The sequence below is a fragment of the Drosophila sulfurigaster genome, chromosome 2L (assembly GCF_023558435.1).
Source record: "Drosophila sulfurigaster albostrigata strain 15112-1811.04 chromosome 2L, ASM2355843v2, whole genome shotgun sequence".
NCBI lineage: Eukaryota > Metazoa > Arthropoda > Insecta > Diptera > Drosophilidae > Drosophila > Drosophila sulfurigaster.
The window spans coordinates 2,992,149-3,010,509 of record NC_084881.1 but is presented as its reverse complement, the minus strand read 5'-3'; the positions used below and the strand labels follow the sequence as shown (position 1 = coordinate 3,010,509).

At 37.9% G+C, this 18,361-nt stretch overlaps 3 protein-coding genes across 3 annotated transcripts; all 3 read right to left on the bottom strand.

Moving 5' to 3' along the window:
* Positions 1-217: 217 nt before the first annotated feature.
* On the bottom strand, positions 218-9,592 carry LOC133850674 (fatty acid synthase). The gene is made up of 6 exons (XM_062286823.1): positions 9,435-9,592; positions 8,213-8,447; positions 1,420-8,132; positions 808-903; positions 497-643; positions 218-441 (listed from the first exon to the last, which is right to left on the bottom strand). Exons 2-6 carry the CDS (start codon positions 8,397-8,399, stop codon positions 337-339), a joined length of 7,248 nt encoding a protein of 2,415 aa, XP_062142807.1. The 5' UTR covers positions 8,400-8,447; positions 9,435-9,592; the 3' UTR covers positions 218-336.
* Positions 9,593-9,943: 351 nt separating this feature from the next.
* LOC133837093 (uncharacterized) lies at positions 9,944-10,665 on the bottom strand. The gene is made up of 3 exons (XM_062267755.1): positions 10,467-10,665; positions 10,130-10,377; positions 9,944-10,075 (listed from the first exon to the last, which is right to left on the bottom strand). The coding sequence occupies exons 1-3, from the start codon at positions 10,531-10,533 to the stop codon at positions 9,944-9,946; spliced, it is 447 nt and encodes a 148-aa protein (XP_062123739.1). The 5' UTR covers positions 10,534-10,665.
* Positions 10,666-15,678: 5,013 nt separating this feature from the next.
* On the bottom strand, positions 15,679-16,831 carry LOC133844753 (C-type lectin 37Db-like). Its single transcript, XM_062278912.1, has 2 exons — positions 16,565-16,831; positions 15,679-16,495 (listed from the first exon to the last, which is right to left on the bottom strand). Exons 1-2 carry the CDS (start codon positions 16,629-16,631, stop codon positions 16,020-16,022), a joined length of 543 nt encoding a protein of 180 aa, XP_062134896.1. The 5' UTR covers positions 16,632-16,831; the 3' UTR covers positions 15,679-16,019.
* Between the last annotated feature and the right edge of the window lie 1,530 nt (positions 16,832-18,361).

The following is an 18,361-nucleotide window of genomic DNA, read 5'->3' as shown; positions in this document are numbered from 1 at the left end:
CATTAGTGGGCTGATTAATAGTCGTCCCATAGATGAATGGTGCTGATAAAAATGAACATACAGACATACATACATACATATTCACAAGTACTATGAATGTGTTTAAAAAGTGTGTGTATTTTTAAAAGTTTTGCTTATCAGAAATATTCTTATGAATTTTCCTAATGAATCATCGGTAGAACAATAACATGCAAGGTCATAGCAAAAAAAAAAACAATTTTTACTTTAATTAAATTTAATAAGAAACTTAACAATCTAATGTATTGTGGCTTTTTTTTTGGGCATACGTGCTAAGCTAAAACTATTATGACAATTAAAGTAAATGCAATTAATGCACTATTTGTGTAAAACTCTCTCGACGATCTGGAATGTTTTGACCGCCTTTAGGAAGGTTCGGTGTGTTCCTTCTACCACATGCATATCAATATGTGCACTGCAAATCTATGGAAATAAATTAGTTTTTATATTTTCAATTGTATGTAGTTGCATCGCTTACCTCTTTAAGACCATAGTCATCTTGCGACATTATAGCATTATTTTCCGCCGATTTAATAAGTACCACATCGCTGTTAAATTCCTGCACTCCCTTGTAGCTCTCCGATAACAGAAGTTTCTGCTTGAACATACAAGCAGCTTTTTTGATCTATGAAAATAGTTGACATAAGAAATTAGGTTAACATTAATTAATAGAAAAATACTAAGTGTCAAGTGTCCTTCAAATACAAAATATGTTTAGCTTTCTTCCATACAATTGTAATTGTGTATGGACCAAAAGCAAAACAAAAATGTTTAAAAATGTGCACTTACCACATCTTTTGATTGTTGAGTGTATGTTGCTAAGGTATCCGCTAGTTTATCTAACTTCAAGGTCCACGTCTTGTGTCCGTCAAGGATCTGAAGAAGCTGTAATAGAATTATATTTTTTCAATATTTCATATTTCAATGTAGTTAGATACCATGCAGTTCAAAACTTAATGTTTATTACAAAAACAAGTCATTCAAAAAGGGGAAAAAATGTTTATAATTTAATTTTAACGGAATACTTAGTTCTATGTAATACATTCTAAAAACGGTTTTATAAAAAGCTCAAACCCAACTTAAATTTTTCGCCCAACACACAGACCTTAATGTTTGATTGTAACATTTAAACGGATCTGTAAATGTGCACAACATTCCGGGAATATATATTACAAAATAATTAGAAGCATATTAATTTATTTATTTATTATTTCTATTTTTTTTTTGTTTTTTTGAATAAATTAACTTGTAAACGTAATATTACGCTATTTTGAAAATTCCCATGAGTAAACTAATATTCCAAACAGAATTAGCATTATAATAAAAGTAAGACAGGGCATTATTTGGATGGGCATTATATGGACATATAATTGGTATCTGCTAAGAATGAAATCAACTTACCTGATTGTAGTCGACATCGGCAAGTAGTGCTCCAAAGTAAGCTAGTGTCATGGATTGCTGTCTATTTAAATCATCAGTCTGCTTCTTGGCCTCTTGAACATATCCACTCGCCATAGTGGGGGCTCCGTCTAACATAATGACTTTCACGTTAAATTTTAGCTGTTCCAAAGCCACACCAATTGCATGGGCCAGGAGACAACCATAAGAGTAGCCCACAATGTTATAAGGGCCTCTTGGTTGTATTTTCTGGATTTGTTGCAAGTAATACGCGGCACAAGCTTCTATCGAGTCCAAAGGCACCTGTTCTGTGCACTGGAGTCCATAGGCTGGACAGCTAAGCGAAACAGCAAGTGCCTCAACCGCTATTGTGAAGCCCTCGATAGGTGCAAGGAAAAATACGGCTGGTTTACTAGACTCTTTCGTCGCCATGGAATGCAGACGCACAAGTACGTTCTGGGGTAATACTTCCTTGGCGAATACGTTGCGGGTTTCATCACTTTGGTCGTCAATGGTCGTCGCATTGGAATGATTAGTAGCATTCACATCTGCAATTGTCGATGTGGCTGTAAGTTGTTCTTGTGCCGCAGATGAATCGATGTGTCTCAAGGCACTGAATGTCAACTGACGGATTTCCTGAGCTGACAGAACCAAGTCGTAGTTTCGCTCGAGTGTTTGCTTTATCTCTGTGCTCATTAACGAATCCATGCCCAAGTCAAAGAGTGTCGTCTTGTCCTGAATACTATTCACATCGCGCAAACCCATTATTTTGGCGATTGTTGCGATGAGACTTTGACGGGTTGATGCTTCCGCTTTACGTTTTTCGGCTAGCACCATGGATGCCAGCACAGGATGTGGTTGTTGCATAAAGATATCTAAGGTGTGGAGGCAGCTGCTCATTCGTTGGGGTAAGGTTCCCCCAATGACAGTATCGTTATTGCCCAAGTGCTCAATAATAAGCCCTGTATCACCAATCGCTCCCCATTGTATGGCTGTACCTGGATAACCCTCCACCTGACGCTTCTCACAAATACGCTCCATAGCTGAATTCGCCATGCCGTAGTTTGTTTGACCCGGATTTCCACGACCAGCTGTCAAACTTGAGAAACAAATAAAGTGCTCGAGAGCCGGACACATGCTGCGTGAGTAATGATCAAGGTGTTTGGTTATCGATATTTTGGGTGCTGCAACTACCTCAAAGTTTTTCATGGTTTGATCATCAAACATTGAGTCTCTAAGAATTGCAGCCAAATTGAAAATACCCCCCACCATCGCGATTTTGTTGCTGCTCTCTAGCAGTTTCCTACATCCCGCATCATTGCAGACATCATTTGTATCTATAACCACTTTAACACCACGTTCATGCCAGCGTTTAATCATGAGGGCTTGATATCCGGTTTTCAAACCAGAATGCGAGTTCAAAATAATAAAACGCGCCCCTCGATTTACCAACCAGTTGGTTAACTCCAAGCCGAAGCCGCCTAATCCTCCGACTAGTATGTAGCTTTTTTCGGGATGCATATAGGTGCGAGGAATAGCGTTGATTAGTCGCGGTTTGGGGAGTGAAAGTTGCTGCTCCTCGTTGCGAATTTTAACGACAACTTTGCCAATATGTTTGCCCGATGCCATGAAACGGAATGCCTTCTCAATCTCCTGATCGGTGAATAGCGTAATGGGTAAAGGTAAAACAGCTCCGTTCTGAATTCCCTTTTCCACAAGCGAGACAATATGCTTCTGAATTTCTTCATCACCGTCCATGACACTGTCTAGCAAAATGCCATGGAATGACGTATTCTTTAAGAACACAGACATACCCAATGGACTATTATTACTCAGATCGAATTTTCCAATCTCCAAGAAACGACCATTTAAACCCAAGCATCGCACCGATGCTTGTAGTTTATCGTCAGACAGTGAGTTTAGGACCAACTCTACACCTTCACCTGAAGTTTCGTTCATTATCAACTGTTCAAAGGAAGTGTCTCGCGAGTTTCCAATATTCCGTGCCTGCAGCTTGGGGAATCGTTTCAGCAGAAATTCTCGCTTCTCTTTGCTGCCGACTGTGGTAAAGACCGTCAGACCATAATGTAAGGCCACGGAGATGGCAGCCTGACCCACACCACCAGATCCAGCATGAATAAGGATGCGTTCGCCCTTCTTCATTTGTCCACGCACTACCAAAGCATAGTAGACGGTAGCATAAACACAGGGCACTGTAGAAGCTTCTTCCATTGTCCAATTGTCCGGTATGTTCCAAAGAAGATTCTTGTTGGCCATGCAATTTGTAGCTAAGGACTTGGCAGTAACCATGGCCATGATCCGTTGGCCATGCGAGTCACGACCTGCAAATTCTAGTCCCAAGACACAATCCTGATGAGCCAAGTCTCCTGGCAGTGCATCGACTCCTAACTTTCCAGATGCCAACATTATGTCCCGAAAGTTAAGAGGAGCGTAATATACTGTGCAAGGTTCCCATTTACTTTGATTTTGGATTTGATTTATAGTACGCGGACTTTCGATCCAATTAAGTGAGGAAAGGTCACCTTTAATTAATGTGTTGACATAGGCTTGCTCTACAGTTAGCAGTGGTTGATGAGCCTCCATGGGAAGGTGACGGTAGCTACCCCAATTTCCGTTTTGATGAATGTTTATCGACAAATCCTTATCTAACTGATCCTGATAAAAAGGATCTGTAAGTGAAAACGGCGGTAGTCCCGAATCTAGGAGCATATACAATCGTATCTTTTTTCCAGGATGCTCACGCTTTAGACAGTTTACAAATCCTAGAGCTCCTGTACTGGGTTCTCCATGAGCAACTAAGTAAATACGATGTTGATCTGCTTGGGTTTTCGTCAACAAGCTCTTGAGATCGGCCATCCACTTAAAATGATCATTTGTAAAATGGACAACTGTGCATTGAAAGTGATCTTTAGCGATAAATCTTTTAGCAAGGACCACGACACGATCGTTGTCATATGCGTGCTCTAGGACTGGCAACATCTGCAAGCGTTGTAACCGTTCCCGTCCAGAGATTTTATAAATACTTGCATTTTCTTCTAGCAGAATGAAGCCATTTTCCTGCTTAATGCTTTCCATTAAATGTTGTAAATGGATATCCCCCATTGAAGTTGTAGACAATAAATTGAGAACATAGAGAAAATCACATTGTCGCTCCACTGTCGACACAGCGAGATCCGCCGTAATGACGCGAACTCCAGATTCCTGCAATACCGTACGCAGTTCTGATTCATTATTACTATCTGGTGTTGCCACAATTATTTCGGCAATCATTATTGGTTCACGCTCTATAATATCCAAAAGCTTGGGACCAATGAGTGTCTCTGGATTACTCCGTGCGTTGACAATTTCGACGCCCTTTATTTTGGAGGCACCTCCGCTGTTCTCAATTATCACCTGCATCGCTACAGTCAACGCTATAAGCTTGGCACGTTGTTGATCCCCTCGAGGAGCTGTTGCCTGTTTGTATGGTGTAAAGGTGTATCTCTCTAAGCTCGCTAGACTTTGATTGCCGGAGCGACGTTGTGTTTGTGTTGTCTTTACGTTGTGTATCTCAACGCCACCACTCTTGATCACGGATATGTTGCGATACCACGAGACGGGCGGCTTTTGCTGATGTTGTTTCATTATCTCGAAATGTTTGAGCGGATCGATGAGAATTCGCTCAATTGACGTGGGTACGTGTAGTTCTCTTAAATCGTTGCTGAGTATACGGAATTGCAGCATGGTGTCCATGAAGCTAATCCAGTTATCCATCCACAAAAGGTGCCCGGACACCGCCTGAACGTCAGTGTCTATGATGCCTTGGAAGAGTCCACTGTAATCGTATCCACGAAGGCGCAGCTCCTTATAGATATCCTTTGTGCAGAGCTTAATCACACCGGCACTACCAGGTAAGTCTGGCAGATTGAGCTGTTGTTGCAGTGGGCTAACTATCAGCTGAATTTTTCCTGATGCAACAAGGGTTGTATCCTCACTGACCTCAAAGTCACCTTTCCCGTGGAAGATGTTGATGGTTAACTTTACTGCTGAAGCGGCACTCAGTCCCAGAATGGTAGCACGATGGAAGACTACATCACTAAAAACAACCGGGGTGCGTTGATAATCTCTATCCTGCTGCTGAGCCAGCATCATCCAAACGAGTGTTATGTAACCAGTTGCCGGAAATAAGATGCGTCCATCGATCGTATGACCTGCCAGAAATGTATTCTCTTCCTTACTTAGATCAAGTTCGATACTCTGTTGGGTGCCCTGTCGGCCACCCTTGAACTTTGGATAGCTCCACTTCTGCCGGTGATCCCATCCAATTAATGAGCTCAGCATGGGCGTACCACGTGAGACGGGATAATTGATTGCTGATGATAGCGACATATGCAATAGTTGTGGCTGCCCACCAACCGCATATAACTGACCAATTTGACTTAGTAAGAACTCCATATTGTTGGCGTGACCGCGCTGCATGAGACTGATATAACTTATCCTCGATCCAAGTGAGCGCAGAATAGCACGGAAGAGTCCATGGGGAGCAACCTCAACAATAATGGCATTTTTCGGAATATGCCGAATGGCTTCATTAAAGAGCACCGGTGATATTAAGTTGTTGATAAAATATGCTGCAGATGCCGTGCGGCATGCGGGAGTTTGCCAGTCATGCTCTGGAACACTGGTACTTAGCCAACGTTGAGAACGCTGTTTAGGTTCTGTAATTAGGCGTTCTAGATTTTTTCGTAGCATTGGCGCCGCATCAGCGATATATCTGCTGTGAAAAGCGTAGCCCCCAGAACCGACAGTTCGAACAAAAACGCCTGATTCCTGTAACCTCTTGATGGTTGCATCCATAGCTGTAACTGGCCCAGACACAGTACAGTTATCATCACTATTGTGGCAGACAGCATAGCATTCCGGTGGTAATTGTTGTTTAATGTCATCCCAACTTAGCCCAACGGCTGCCATCTTTCCCTGCGGTAGTCCTGGTGTGTCAAGGACGCTTTTTCCTCGCCAATAAGCTGCAAGTACAGTTTGTTCGGCTGTTAGACATCCGTCCATGTATGCTGCTCCCAGCTCACCGGCGGAATGTCCAATTATTCCAGCCGGCTCAATGTGCAATGCCTTTAATAGATCCGTCAATGCAATCTGAACGGCAGCAATCGATACGAAAGAGTAAAGCATATTATCAAAAGTGGATTCTGTTGACCTAGTGAGTACTGCAATCAAGTCAAAGTCCATTGGAGCGAGTACTTCAGCACAATGTTGAATGGACTTTTGAAACAAATCCCACTGCATGAGATCCTTGGCCATACTAGCCCACTGACTTCCCATGCCAGCATATACAAACCAAATCGGGCGCTGTTCCTCCTCATACGGAATAATCTCCATTTTGGAAGCGACTGAGCTGCTAACGATGGCAAAACCACGATAAGGATGTAATGGAATGGGCTGGGAATGAATGTCATTGATTAGAGTCAAGAACTCGTCATCGCTCCGATATTTGACAGCCGATTCCAATAACTGCTGGACCGCTGACTCCGTACGGCCGGAGCAGATGACCAGTTTTAATGTCTTGGTTCTTGTGATAGAGATTTTGTTTTTGGCATGCGACTTGAGAATAACGTGTGCATTGGCACCACCAAATCCAAAGGAATTTAGTCCAATAATGCCACCCTGCCATGGGAGATTACGATCTACTACCTTGAGTCGACCCTCAACAAGAGCTGGTACGGCAGGATTTGGTATGCGGTAGTGCAAATTCTTTGGAATAACACCCTCTTCCATGGCTATAATCATCTTAGCCAGTGCACTCACCCCAGACGCTGGTTCTGCATGACCCATATTTGATTTTACGGATCCAATCAGTAGTGGAGCCGTACGCGAGGGACGGCAGAAGAAGTTGCTCAACATATTCGCTTCTTGATCATCACCCACGGGTGTGCCACTACCATGAGCCTCAACATAGACTACCTGATCAGGGCTAAGGCCAATTTCACCGTATGTTTCGCGCAGTAACTCCTGCTGCATGCGACCATCGGGAAAAGTGACGCCTTGTTCCTTGAACCCATCCGTGTTTGTGCGCACGTTAAGAATTGATGCGTATATACGTTTTGCGTTTGTAGCGCGTTGCAAGAAGACCACGGCACAGGTGTCGGCACGGGCGTATCCATTCGCCGCGGAATCAAATGTCTTGCATGCACCGTCTTGGCTGACAATACCCAATCGCAAAAATTGTAGAGCGAATATGGGCTTTAAAATAAGATTAACACCGGCGACCAAAGCGTAATCGCATCGGCCAGCTCGCATGTCTGTATAAGCATGTGAGAGAGCCACAAGTGAGCTGGAACAAGCGGTGTCAACTATGAAGCTGGGACCCTTGAAATCAAAGGTGTAGGAAATGCGATTGGCGAACATGGCACGGGCACAGCCTGTTAAGCAATATCCATTTATGCTGCTCGGCTCCATGTTGGGAATTTCATGTTCAGTCTCTACAAATGACAGTCCGATGTAGACACCGGTCCGACTACCTCGTAACTCAGAGGGATTGATGCCTGCATCTATAATAGCTTCATGTGTCAACTCCAACAGCATGCGCATGCAAGGATCCATAAGTTCCGCCTGCTTTTGGTGGACACTAAAAAATGTGTCATCGAATTTCTCAAGATCCTCGTCCCGCATCTTAGCCATACGCTCTGGTAGACCATAAATGCCTATTGCACACACAATCACATTAAAAAAATTTACTTTGAAGTAAATGTATCATTATATTTTAACTTTAACGACAATTTACCTGCTTCCCAACGACGCGGATCGCCTGTGACCATGTCGATGCCATTTAGCAGATTCTGCTTGAATTCTTCTATATTACTGCTTTCCGGAAATTTACCGGAAAGTCCCGAAATAACAATGTCACCGTCCATTACAATTGCGTCCTCATTTGTTGCTTTTTTATTTTGGATTTTCTTCTTGTTTGGCATTGTAAACTTTAATTCAAATATGGTTCAGAGTCCTATTCCTTGTTAATGCTATAAAACCGTTTTATTTTAAAGAAAACAGCTGTATAAATACTGTGTTCATTACAATCACAAAAGTTTCATTGACTGCAGTTTGCTTTCGTAGGATATTCACGTCAAAAGATGTGAATGTATAAAATACATAACTCTACAGAATTATATAAAATTCTCGAACCTAATCGTAAGGTTTTTGGGAGAAGCCTAAGACAAAATTTCAATGCGACTTATTTTAAGGATTTGTGCACGAATGAAGTTTACATATACAATTATTTGCACCCAAAAAATATATATATTTAAAAAAAAAATATTTATTTTTACGTCGATGTGTATATGATTTGATAGGACAAATGGCAAATTAACAAAAAAAACAAAATGAACATACCATCACTAAATTGAGTAGTTTTAACATTAAACATGCTAGAAAAATGTTTGTGTGAAACTATATTAGTTTTTTATTTTTCACTTTAGAGTTAACTCATATTTATTGCAATTCGTATATATCGTATTTATCTTTTTCAATTCACTCATTACATCTTAATGATTGATTAAAATTAATATTCGTTATGTATGAGAAAATAATATGTTAAATTACTAAGAAATTTGTTATTTTGATTATATCTAGATTCTAAAAGCTCAATATTTTTTGAAGTAATATTAATATTATATCAATCACAGGTCACACAAATAATGACACGCCTGATTTGAAAAGATGCGCTGACCGCGTTTCACGATCGTATTCATTTTTAAAATTTAGACACTATATCTCTTGTTTAGAATCTTCCATATGCTGTAAACATGATTTGTATCGAAAATGTCTTTTGGAACTTTGGATATACAATGGTCAAAAATCACAGAATTGAAAACACCCCACATTCTAATCGAATTGTAAAGCAAATGTCTTGAACTTTGCTAAAACAGAACTTGAAACAGTTTTTATGAAAAGTACACGACAGTCAATTGTATATACGATGGTTGATTGCATATATTAATTTCACTCACGAAGTAGGCACGCTTTGAATATAATATATCTTTTTAATTTGAAGAGCCGTTTATAGTGTAAGCGAAAAGGATATTACCGTACGCGGATTATTGAATTGATTCTATTATCTACGATATTATTGATCCGACTTGATCCGACGGCACACTGAACGGGACGCGTACTTTTCACATTCTTTTTATGCTCTTGGTCGGCTTAACTGCATAAATAATTGCCTATATCCATACTAAATACTAAGCTCGCCACGCTCACGAAGTCATAACAACTGCGCCACAAAACATTGAATAATTCATTTTCATGCTAAAATATGCATCACAATTCGAATCGAATCGAAGACAAACGCAAACTGCGACGCGCTGCAGGAACCAGGACAGGTTACATTACACAAATGCCCCAAGTTAAGTAATTATTTTGAGCGTGCGACGCCATATTGACCCAATTGCTATTGCCAGTTCAATAACTTCAAAATTTAAATTGTTCAAAATTAACAAAACATACATAACTTTATTGTCTACGGGCACGAACACTTCGTTGTTTTACCGAAGTCACGCCAAGTTTTTTTGACCCGTCCACCTGCGGGACCGCGCAGTTCTGGGTGGACTAGGAGGACACTGGGTATCCTTCTAACCCGAGCTGCCTTAATCTATAAAATAATGTTCATAACAAATGGTGAGATTTTAGATATTTTCGTCCTTACCGTTCTTGATAAACCCTTGATAACTTTGTGAGAGTTTTCTGGCGATAATGTTGATCCCCCTTCGACCGAAGCACTCGCTGTCAGTCGGAATGGTAGCCGCACTCTATTATCTTCTAACGAGAGAAGTCCTATATTCATTCCCAGTTCGATAGAGAATTCGACTGCACGCTGTACTGATCCAAAAGGTCTTATCACGTCTTCCATGACCGCATCCTTGACACGGTCACATAGATCCTCTGTAGTAGAGCCTGATTAAAACAAATAAGATTAATTTTAAAATTATTATTAAAGATAATTCTGGATTCTGGAGAGAGAGTACTTATTTAGTCGAACTCACGCAAATCAGGATTGCGACCAAGCAGATCTAAAACATATGGCAGCAACGATGTTGTGTTAATTTCCATTTTATAATAAAACGTTAATCTATACCAAAGTCACAGTTTTTAGTAAAATATAAATTTGTTATGATTATTTGAAATTGTTTGAAATTTCAGTTCGTGTTCCTTGACTTACGTACGATTTGTTTCTGAATATTTATTGAGAAGCTCCGTCATCATTTATTAGAAATTGACTTCTTTTTCATGAGCACTATGACTCAAAATACTTGTAAGTATTGTAACCTTAAAGTGAGTGACAGCAATAAAGAAAAGGCTTAAAACTAAAGAACCAAATTATGTTTGCTTGTGTGGTATATTACCATATATTATAATCATATATTAAAACTATCTATTTAAATATTTACTAATACAATTGACAGTACAAATGATAAGAGGAAACACAATCCGAGTTCCCCAAAGGTGAATTTAATATTTAGGAGATTGTGGAAGATTTAACAAAACCGTTTTACTATGGTAAAATACGAAGAGCAAAAATTAAAAACTGTTTTTACTCTAGTCGAGGTTAAACTTAAACACTTTGTAAAATCTAGAATAACTGGATTCTAAACCAACAATATATTGAACTAGACACCGTCTACTACACACGGTGATCTTTTGATTTAAAGTGTATTTATTTGAAAATATGGGTAATCTTTTCTTTTCTCTTTTCTTTTTTTGTACCGACAAAAAAACTCAGATTTAATGGGGAATGAAGACTATTAAAAAACAGAGGTTTGATAGTAGGGAAAATAATTTTCCCTAATTGAAAGTAAAGTTTTCAATGTGCGCTGTGGTGCGTCTAAGAAACAGCAAATATCGATGACATAGATTCTATTTGGCTTGAAGGTAGACAAGCCTCAAAAATTTCCTATCGATTTCGACTAGACGTCTGCAAGGCCACAGCAACAACGGCTAGTTGGGAACAAGTTTGTAGAATCCCGGGAATAAAGCATAACAAAAAGAAAACAAAAAAAATAAAGAATATAAAACGCGTGCTTGAAGTGAGTTCACCTGATCAGCGGGCGTTGCTGATAAAGTTGGCAACAGCAGACGGCAGAATACTAATTTCGGTAAGCCTTGACCTTGATAAGGCGATAGACGGTACATTGGGGAAATATCTCATTAAACATAGCTACGGAACGTTGCTAACACATGCGAGAGAGATGTGATTAGCGGTGGAGCGCCGCGTGCCGCGTGCCAAGTGGCCCGACAGTCAGCGGCTATTACTGATAAGTGATAACTCAGTGAATGGCCAGTCAGCCAGACGCTGACACGAAATTAGACCCGCGGAAATTTACACCACATACAAAAAAGGCCACAAAAAGCGTGTGCCGGCTCGAATTTGTTTTGATTGTTATTCGAACTAGCATTATTTTAGTTTCATTCTTGATGATAATGAGCATTGTTGTTTGTTCTCATCGCTGGTGCTCGGAAGTGCTCATATTTATTTGTATTTGTATGCTTTTATGATCTGAGTAATTTTGTGATTTTGTATCCCGAATACGTCCAATTGCCCTTGGGCATTTGATGCAGTTGATAGCTGGACTGACGAACAGACAGTCAGATGAACAGAAAAGTCGCTGATAACGGTGCCCAACACAGTATAGCTTTAACGCTTTTCACGGTTACTTAAAGGTGAGCCAGAGTAGGATTTGTGATTACCTGACCACTACACAATTGCAGCACACTAAACCGCATACGTCAGAAGCTTTAAAACTTAGTCGATGAACCTCAGGCTTGTTGCTGTGCTGTGTACGGCATTACATTCTAGCACTCATATATTCGAAACACTAAAAAACACTTGCGTCACTCAGCCCCTGCAATTTTTTGAGACGTAAACTAAATTCTCTCCTTATTTGTCCGCAAAATACGGATGAGTTTGGCTTTTGTAACCAATGTCTCATTTCTAATCACCATATTATTATTTAAAACAAGTAAGAAAACTACCGTCTAGTGTGTTCGGTTGTGAGTTACCCATTTTGAATGGCAAAAGAGTGCAAAAGAGTGTACCACAAATATACTAAAATACATCGAAGGCTATATTTGATACCAGATTGTCCGCCAAAACAGATATGATAACATCAGCTACCGATGCGGTTAAAGGGTATTATAACTTTGTATGTAACAAGCAGAAGGAGGTATCTCTGACCCTATAAAGTATATATATTCTTGATCAGGGTCAACAGCCGATACAATATAGCCATGTCCATCTGTCCATAATAACACCTATGTAGATCTTAGAGACTATAAGAGATAGAGGTATACTTTTTATACCCACTACTCATAGGGTAGAGGGGTATTATAACTTTGTGCCGGCAGGAAATGTATGTAACAGGTGGAAAGAGGCATCTCCGACCCTATAAAGTATATCTACTCTTGATCAGCATCAACAGCCGAGATGATCTAGCCATGTCCGTCTGTCCGTATAAAGACCAAGATCTCAGAGACTATAAGAGATAGAGCTTTAATTTTTTTCGACAGTATTTGTTATGTTTGCACGCAGATCAAGTTTGTTTCAAATTTTTGCCACGCCCACTCCCGCTCCTGCAAATCAATAATAACAAGAGTAATATTAACGCTAGACGTGCGAATTTTGGAATATACAATAATAACAATGGTGTTTTTTCCTTCCTGAAAATTTGGTTGCGATCAGATAAAAGTTATTAAATACTTTTGTATGGGCAAAAACACCTGCTATGTATGTATTGTATGTATACGTATACGTATATACATGCTCGTCTATATTAGTATCTGTATGCATAGAGGGTTCATAAGCAATGCGATAGCTCAGGTGGTAGAGTGCAAGCCCAGCATGTTGTGGTGTGGTCGAGCCCGCTCGAGGTATAAACTTTTTTAACTACCCTCGAGCCCAAGAATACATGCATATTTATTTTTAATATTTTGAAATTATTACCGAAATATTTTGCTTTTATTCAAAATGGGTAGCGGGTATCTCACAGTCGAGCACACTCGACTTACTTGTTTTTCTTTTCATTTTTGTTTATGTTTGCACGCAGATCGAGTTCCATATTTTTTGATTTGCGGAGCGGAAGTGGGAGTTGCGATAATTTAAAACAAACAACATCTGAGTTCAAACATAACAATTCTACCCAAAACAGACAGGCGGACAGACAGATGGACAGAACCTGATCAAGAATATATATTCTTTATGGGATCAGAGATGCCAGTTACATAAATTTCCTGCAGGATATAATAATTAAACTTATTTTAAAATTTTGAACTTGTTTACAAATTTTCTTTTCACCAATGAATTTGCTCTGACCCCTTACTAGTTTATGTTTATATTATATATTTCCTCGTATTGCATTTGGAAACAATTGATACTATTTGCGCCAAAAATGATACAAGACTGAATTCCATTTTACAAAACCAGCAGTTGTTGTACTTACCAGCAGTCCTAGTACTTACAATATTTTGATAATGTCATTTAATTAACAGTAGGATATTTTATTGTAAATATTAAACTTCAGATGTAACGTTCACGAATTTCAAAAATTCATAAAAAATTAACGACTGAAAAAATAAGTCCATTGGAGATCGTCTATGATAAATGTGCTGCAAAAGATACTTGAAATGTGCGATTATAATTCAATTTTCAAGAAACATTCTTCAATTTGCAACTTGCAAACAGGCCAAATTCTACATAATGTGTGATGTGACTAAGGGTATAAGAGTGTTGGAAAATTAGACTATAAAGAGACCCTATGAATAGTGCGTAAGACACCATTACAATAATGCAATGTTATTTGAAAAACCATCGACCTTATAAACTGTGTTCAATTGAATATTCATGTAAACAATCGTACTTAGAATTAAATTTACTGGAATCGCATGTTGTGAGTTTATGATTGATTTCAAATCAAGTCTTGCTCCATGCTAAGGAAACATTTGAACTAATCATACTCATCATCTACAGATTTAATGGTTTATTATTTGCTTTTATAATTTGCTATAAGATTTGTATAATAAAATATATAAATATAATCGTATGCATGTGTGTATTTTATGTATTTTATAGTACTAGCACTAACCACATAGTATATGTGTTATACGCTAAAGCAAAATATGCATAAAAAAAATCGGCCTAGCAAAATTTTTGTGACGACATTTCGTTCCGGAGATTCCATCACAAATAAATTTTAAAGCGCATTGATACTCAGATACGGGAATGTATATGGATGGAAATAGTCAACCTATTATTCCGCACTCATATCGGCAAAGTGAAGAGTTGGATAAATATAAATAATTAAAAAAAAATTAAAAAGAAAGTCTTTGAGGTAAAGAAATAGCATTAATTTATATTGCAGAGTCAAAAGACTATATATGAAATTTAAAATATAATATAAAAAATATTGAAATCAAGTTATGTGCTTGGGATATTGTCGGCATACAAAATACAAAATAAATGTGATTTCATCTGTTTTTATACCCGCTACCCATAGGGTAGAAGGGTATTATAACTTTGTGCCGGCAGGAAATGTATGTAACAGGCAGAAGGAGGCATCTCCGACCCTATAAAGTATATATATTCTTGATCAGCGTCAACAGCGGAGACGATCTAGCCATGTCCGTCTGTCCGTCTGTGTGTCTGTCCGTCTGTCCGTCTGTGTGTCCGTCTGTCTGTCCGTATGAACACCTAGATCTCAGAGACTATAAGAGATAGAGCTATAATTTTTTTTCGACAGTATTTGTTATGTTTGCACGCAGATCAAGTTTGTTTCAAATTTTTGCCACGCCCACTTCCGCCCCCGCAAACCAAAAAATCGAAAACAAGCGTAAATTTAAAGCTAGAGCTGTGAATTTTGGTATATAGTATAATTACTATAGTAGTTATGATTCCTGAAAATTTGGTTGCGATCAGATAAAAATTGTGGAAGTTATTAAAGAAATACTTTTGTATGGGCAAAAACGCCTACTTACTAGGGATCTGAGTTGCTTTGGCCGACAATCTGGTACATTGTGCCGTCTATGGTATATTTTGAATGGTGTATTGTATCGGTATACCAAACATACCATTTGGTATATTTTTAGTATTTTTTAGTATTTTTGGTATATTTTGAAAATAATACCACAATATTTTGCCCTTATTAAAAATGGGTAGCTGGTATCTCACAGTCGAGCACACTCGACTGTAACTTTCTTACTTGTTTTTTTTTTTAATAATGTCAATTGTTTAATAGAAAAATGTTTAAGTGGAGTGCCCATAAATTTTCATTTTTTTCTATTGCCGTGCCAAATTTAGTGTCATAGGGTTACCAACTTGGTCACTCTAAGATTTATGGAACTTATGAAATACATACATATATAGCTTTTCCGCACGTTGAAAATTTTACTCATCTGGGAACAGTGCTTAATGTATAATATATGCATATGGTTAGTTGTATTAGCTTAGGCATTCGATTCTAGAAAAAATGATTACATACTTTTGGGCGGTTACTGTTAATCATTAACGATTACAAATTAATTTTTAAGTTAAAAATAAAACAATTATATCACTCGATATATATAGAGATACTTCTCGGAATTTGAGATTCACAAATGTAACTTTTAAAATCAAGGCAGGAAGCTCGTTTTATACAGGGCTTTGGGAAATTTATATTGTCAATATTCACGCAATTTCCAGATGTTTTGTTTGCAATTGTTTCATATTGACACCAATCTAAGAAGCTGGGTTTCACGCCACTCGATATGGAAACGAACTTGCCGGGCTCGCCAAAATCATTGAGATCAATCCAGAAATTTCTTTCTTTCATTCTTTCTTTTCTTATTTCGGCCAGAGTCACACTATCAGTCAGACTTATCAATTGACCACCTTTTGCGTGGCACCTATGAACAGCGGTGTACCAAGTCACTGGGTCATCAATTATGGAATAATACTTTGATCCAATTTTTTTAAATATCTGTCTCTGACTGTATCCTTTTGGTATACCAACACTAAGCACGACCTTTTCACATTTATGTTCGCACTCTAAGGGGATAGGATAAGACATAAACAATAAGTACACTATTAAATGTATTGGTAACATGATAAACGCACCCTTTGATTCGGTCCATGAGGTTGATAATCCCAAAGTAATAAGAATTATTAATAGACAAGTAGCCATGACTCTCCGTATTACAAACCTCCGCGAACCACCTCCGTTGAAGCCGTCGTTCACAATAAACTTGGGTTTCTTTTATACCCGCATGCATATGCAGTCCTTGTGACTGTGAAGTGTGAATAATAGCAATTGGTAAATATAGTAAAATTGAAACATTTGCTTCTACTGCGGTTTTATCGGATATGTATAGGTACATATGTATATATTTATATATATTTCAATTTTACTCTCAGCTTGATTGCTTGATTAAAATTTCCAAACTTCGTCACGAACTTTATGACGACATATGCACGGTAGTCAGAATTTTATTAGAACACAAGAAAGAATGCTATCCACAAAGTTATAATACGAGTATAGGGCAAAATAATATCACGACTTAAATGTTAAACGCTAGTTGACTAACTATTACCGTAAAAGCAGAAAACATATTTTTTAGGTGACGAATATAATCCGAATTTTACAAGCCACCATTCCACAGTGGTTCCGCCAGTATGGGAGATGCGGCCAAAAATACTTCTAGTTGTTATATTGCTACGAAATTTTGTCCAAAATTCTATAAAAATATTTTGTATATATAGTAAAAAAAATTGTCTAGATCGGAATACTATATCCTATAGCTCCCATACAACCTTAGTATGGCTTATATGCCGATAGTGCGCCAAAATACTTCCGGTGGAGTTACAGTGCTAAAATTTGATTATTAGCATCCAAGATATGCATAAGAGTATTTAAGTTACCTTTCTGCTTTCTTCTACTAAACTAATTACTTTTCGAGTTTTTTCTGCATTCATGCCCTCTTCTGTGCACCAAAGATCAAAGATGTACATGCGTTAAAGCTCGTAGTTATAAGAAGCGCCAATAAAAAATGATAATATAAAAATAAGCGAAAAAAAGAATATGTAAAATTGTCCACAAACACAAAAAACATCACAAAGGCAAAGAAGGAGCAGCAGATTGCTCGCAAATTTGACCTTGAAAACAGTAAGATAGCTTGAGTTTATTAATGAGTATATACACATCTGCAAAAATCTGCAGCTGAACTTAACATTTTATTACCTGAAAACATTGGCAAATGCACTGATATCACTATAAAGGGGAATCGGGGCAACATACCTAAAAATCTACTTAAACAGAGATAATGACGATCACAATTCACTGAAAATTACTATTAATTAAAATTAAACAATAACAAATAATAAATAATTCAAATTAATTTCAGTAAAAGAACTTGTTAAAGTAAATATCTTCAACTTTAATACCCTTTTTAAATATTTCAATTTGGTGAATTTTTGCGAACGTCCGACCACTTTGAACTTCACTTTTAAAAGCTCACTAAACGCAGTTGCAGCAGCAAAATTGAAGACGTGTTCACACTTTGCATTCTATTTTTAGAATGTTCCGTTAGATTTCCAGAAAAATCTAGTTTGCAATGAAGAAGCTTGGACATTTTAGTAACGATTTGTTTACTTTTCGTAAATTTTTGTTGTTATGACTTTTATTATTTTTGGCCTATGGGCGGAACCACTGTGCATTCTATTATGGCTATTAAAAATAATGTCAACTATGATGCTTTAGGATTACGCATTGTATTGTTATTATTTTTGCAAGACTCTTGTGGTATTTTATTTTAATAAAAATATATAATATAGGAATATAAAAATAACTATATATAGAATTTTTACCACTTTATGTATGTATATAAATCATATTTTTAAATATATTTAAAAATTTAA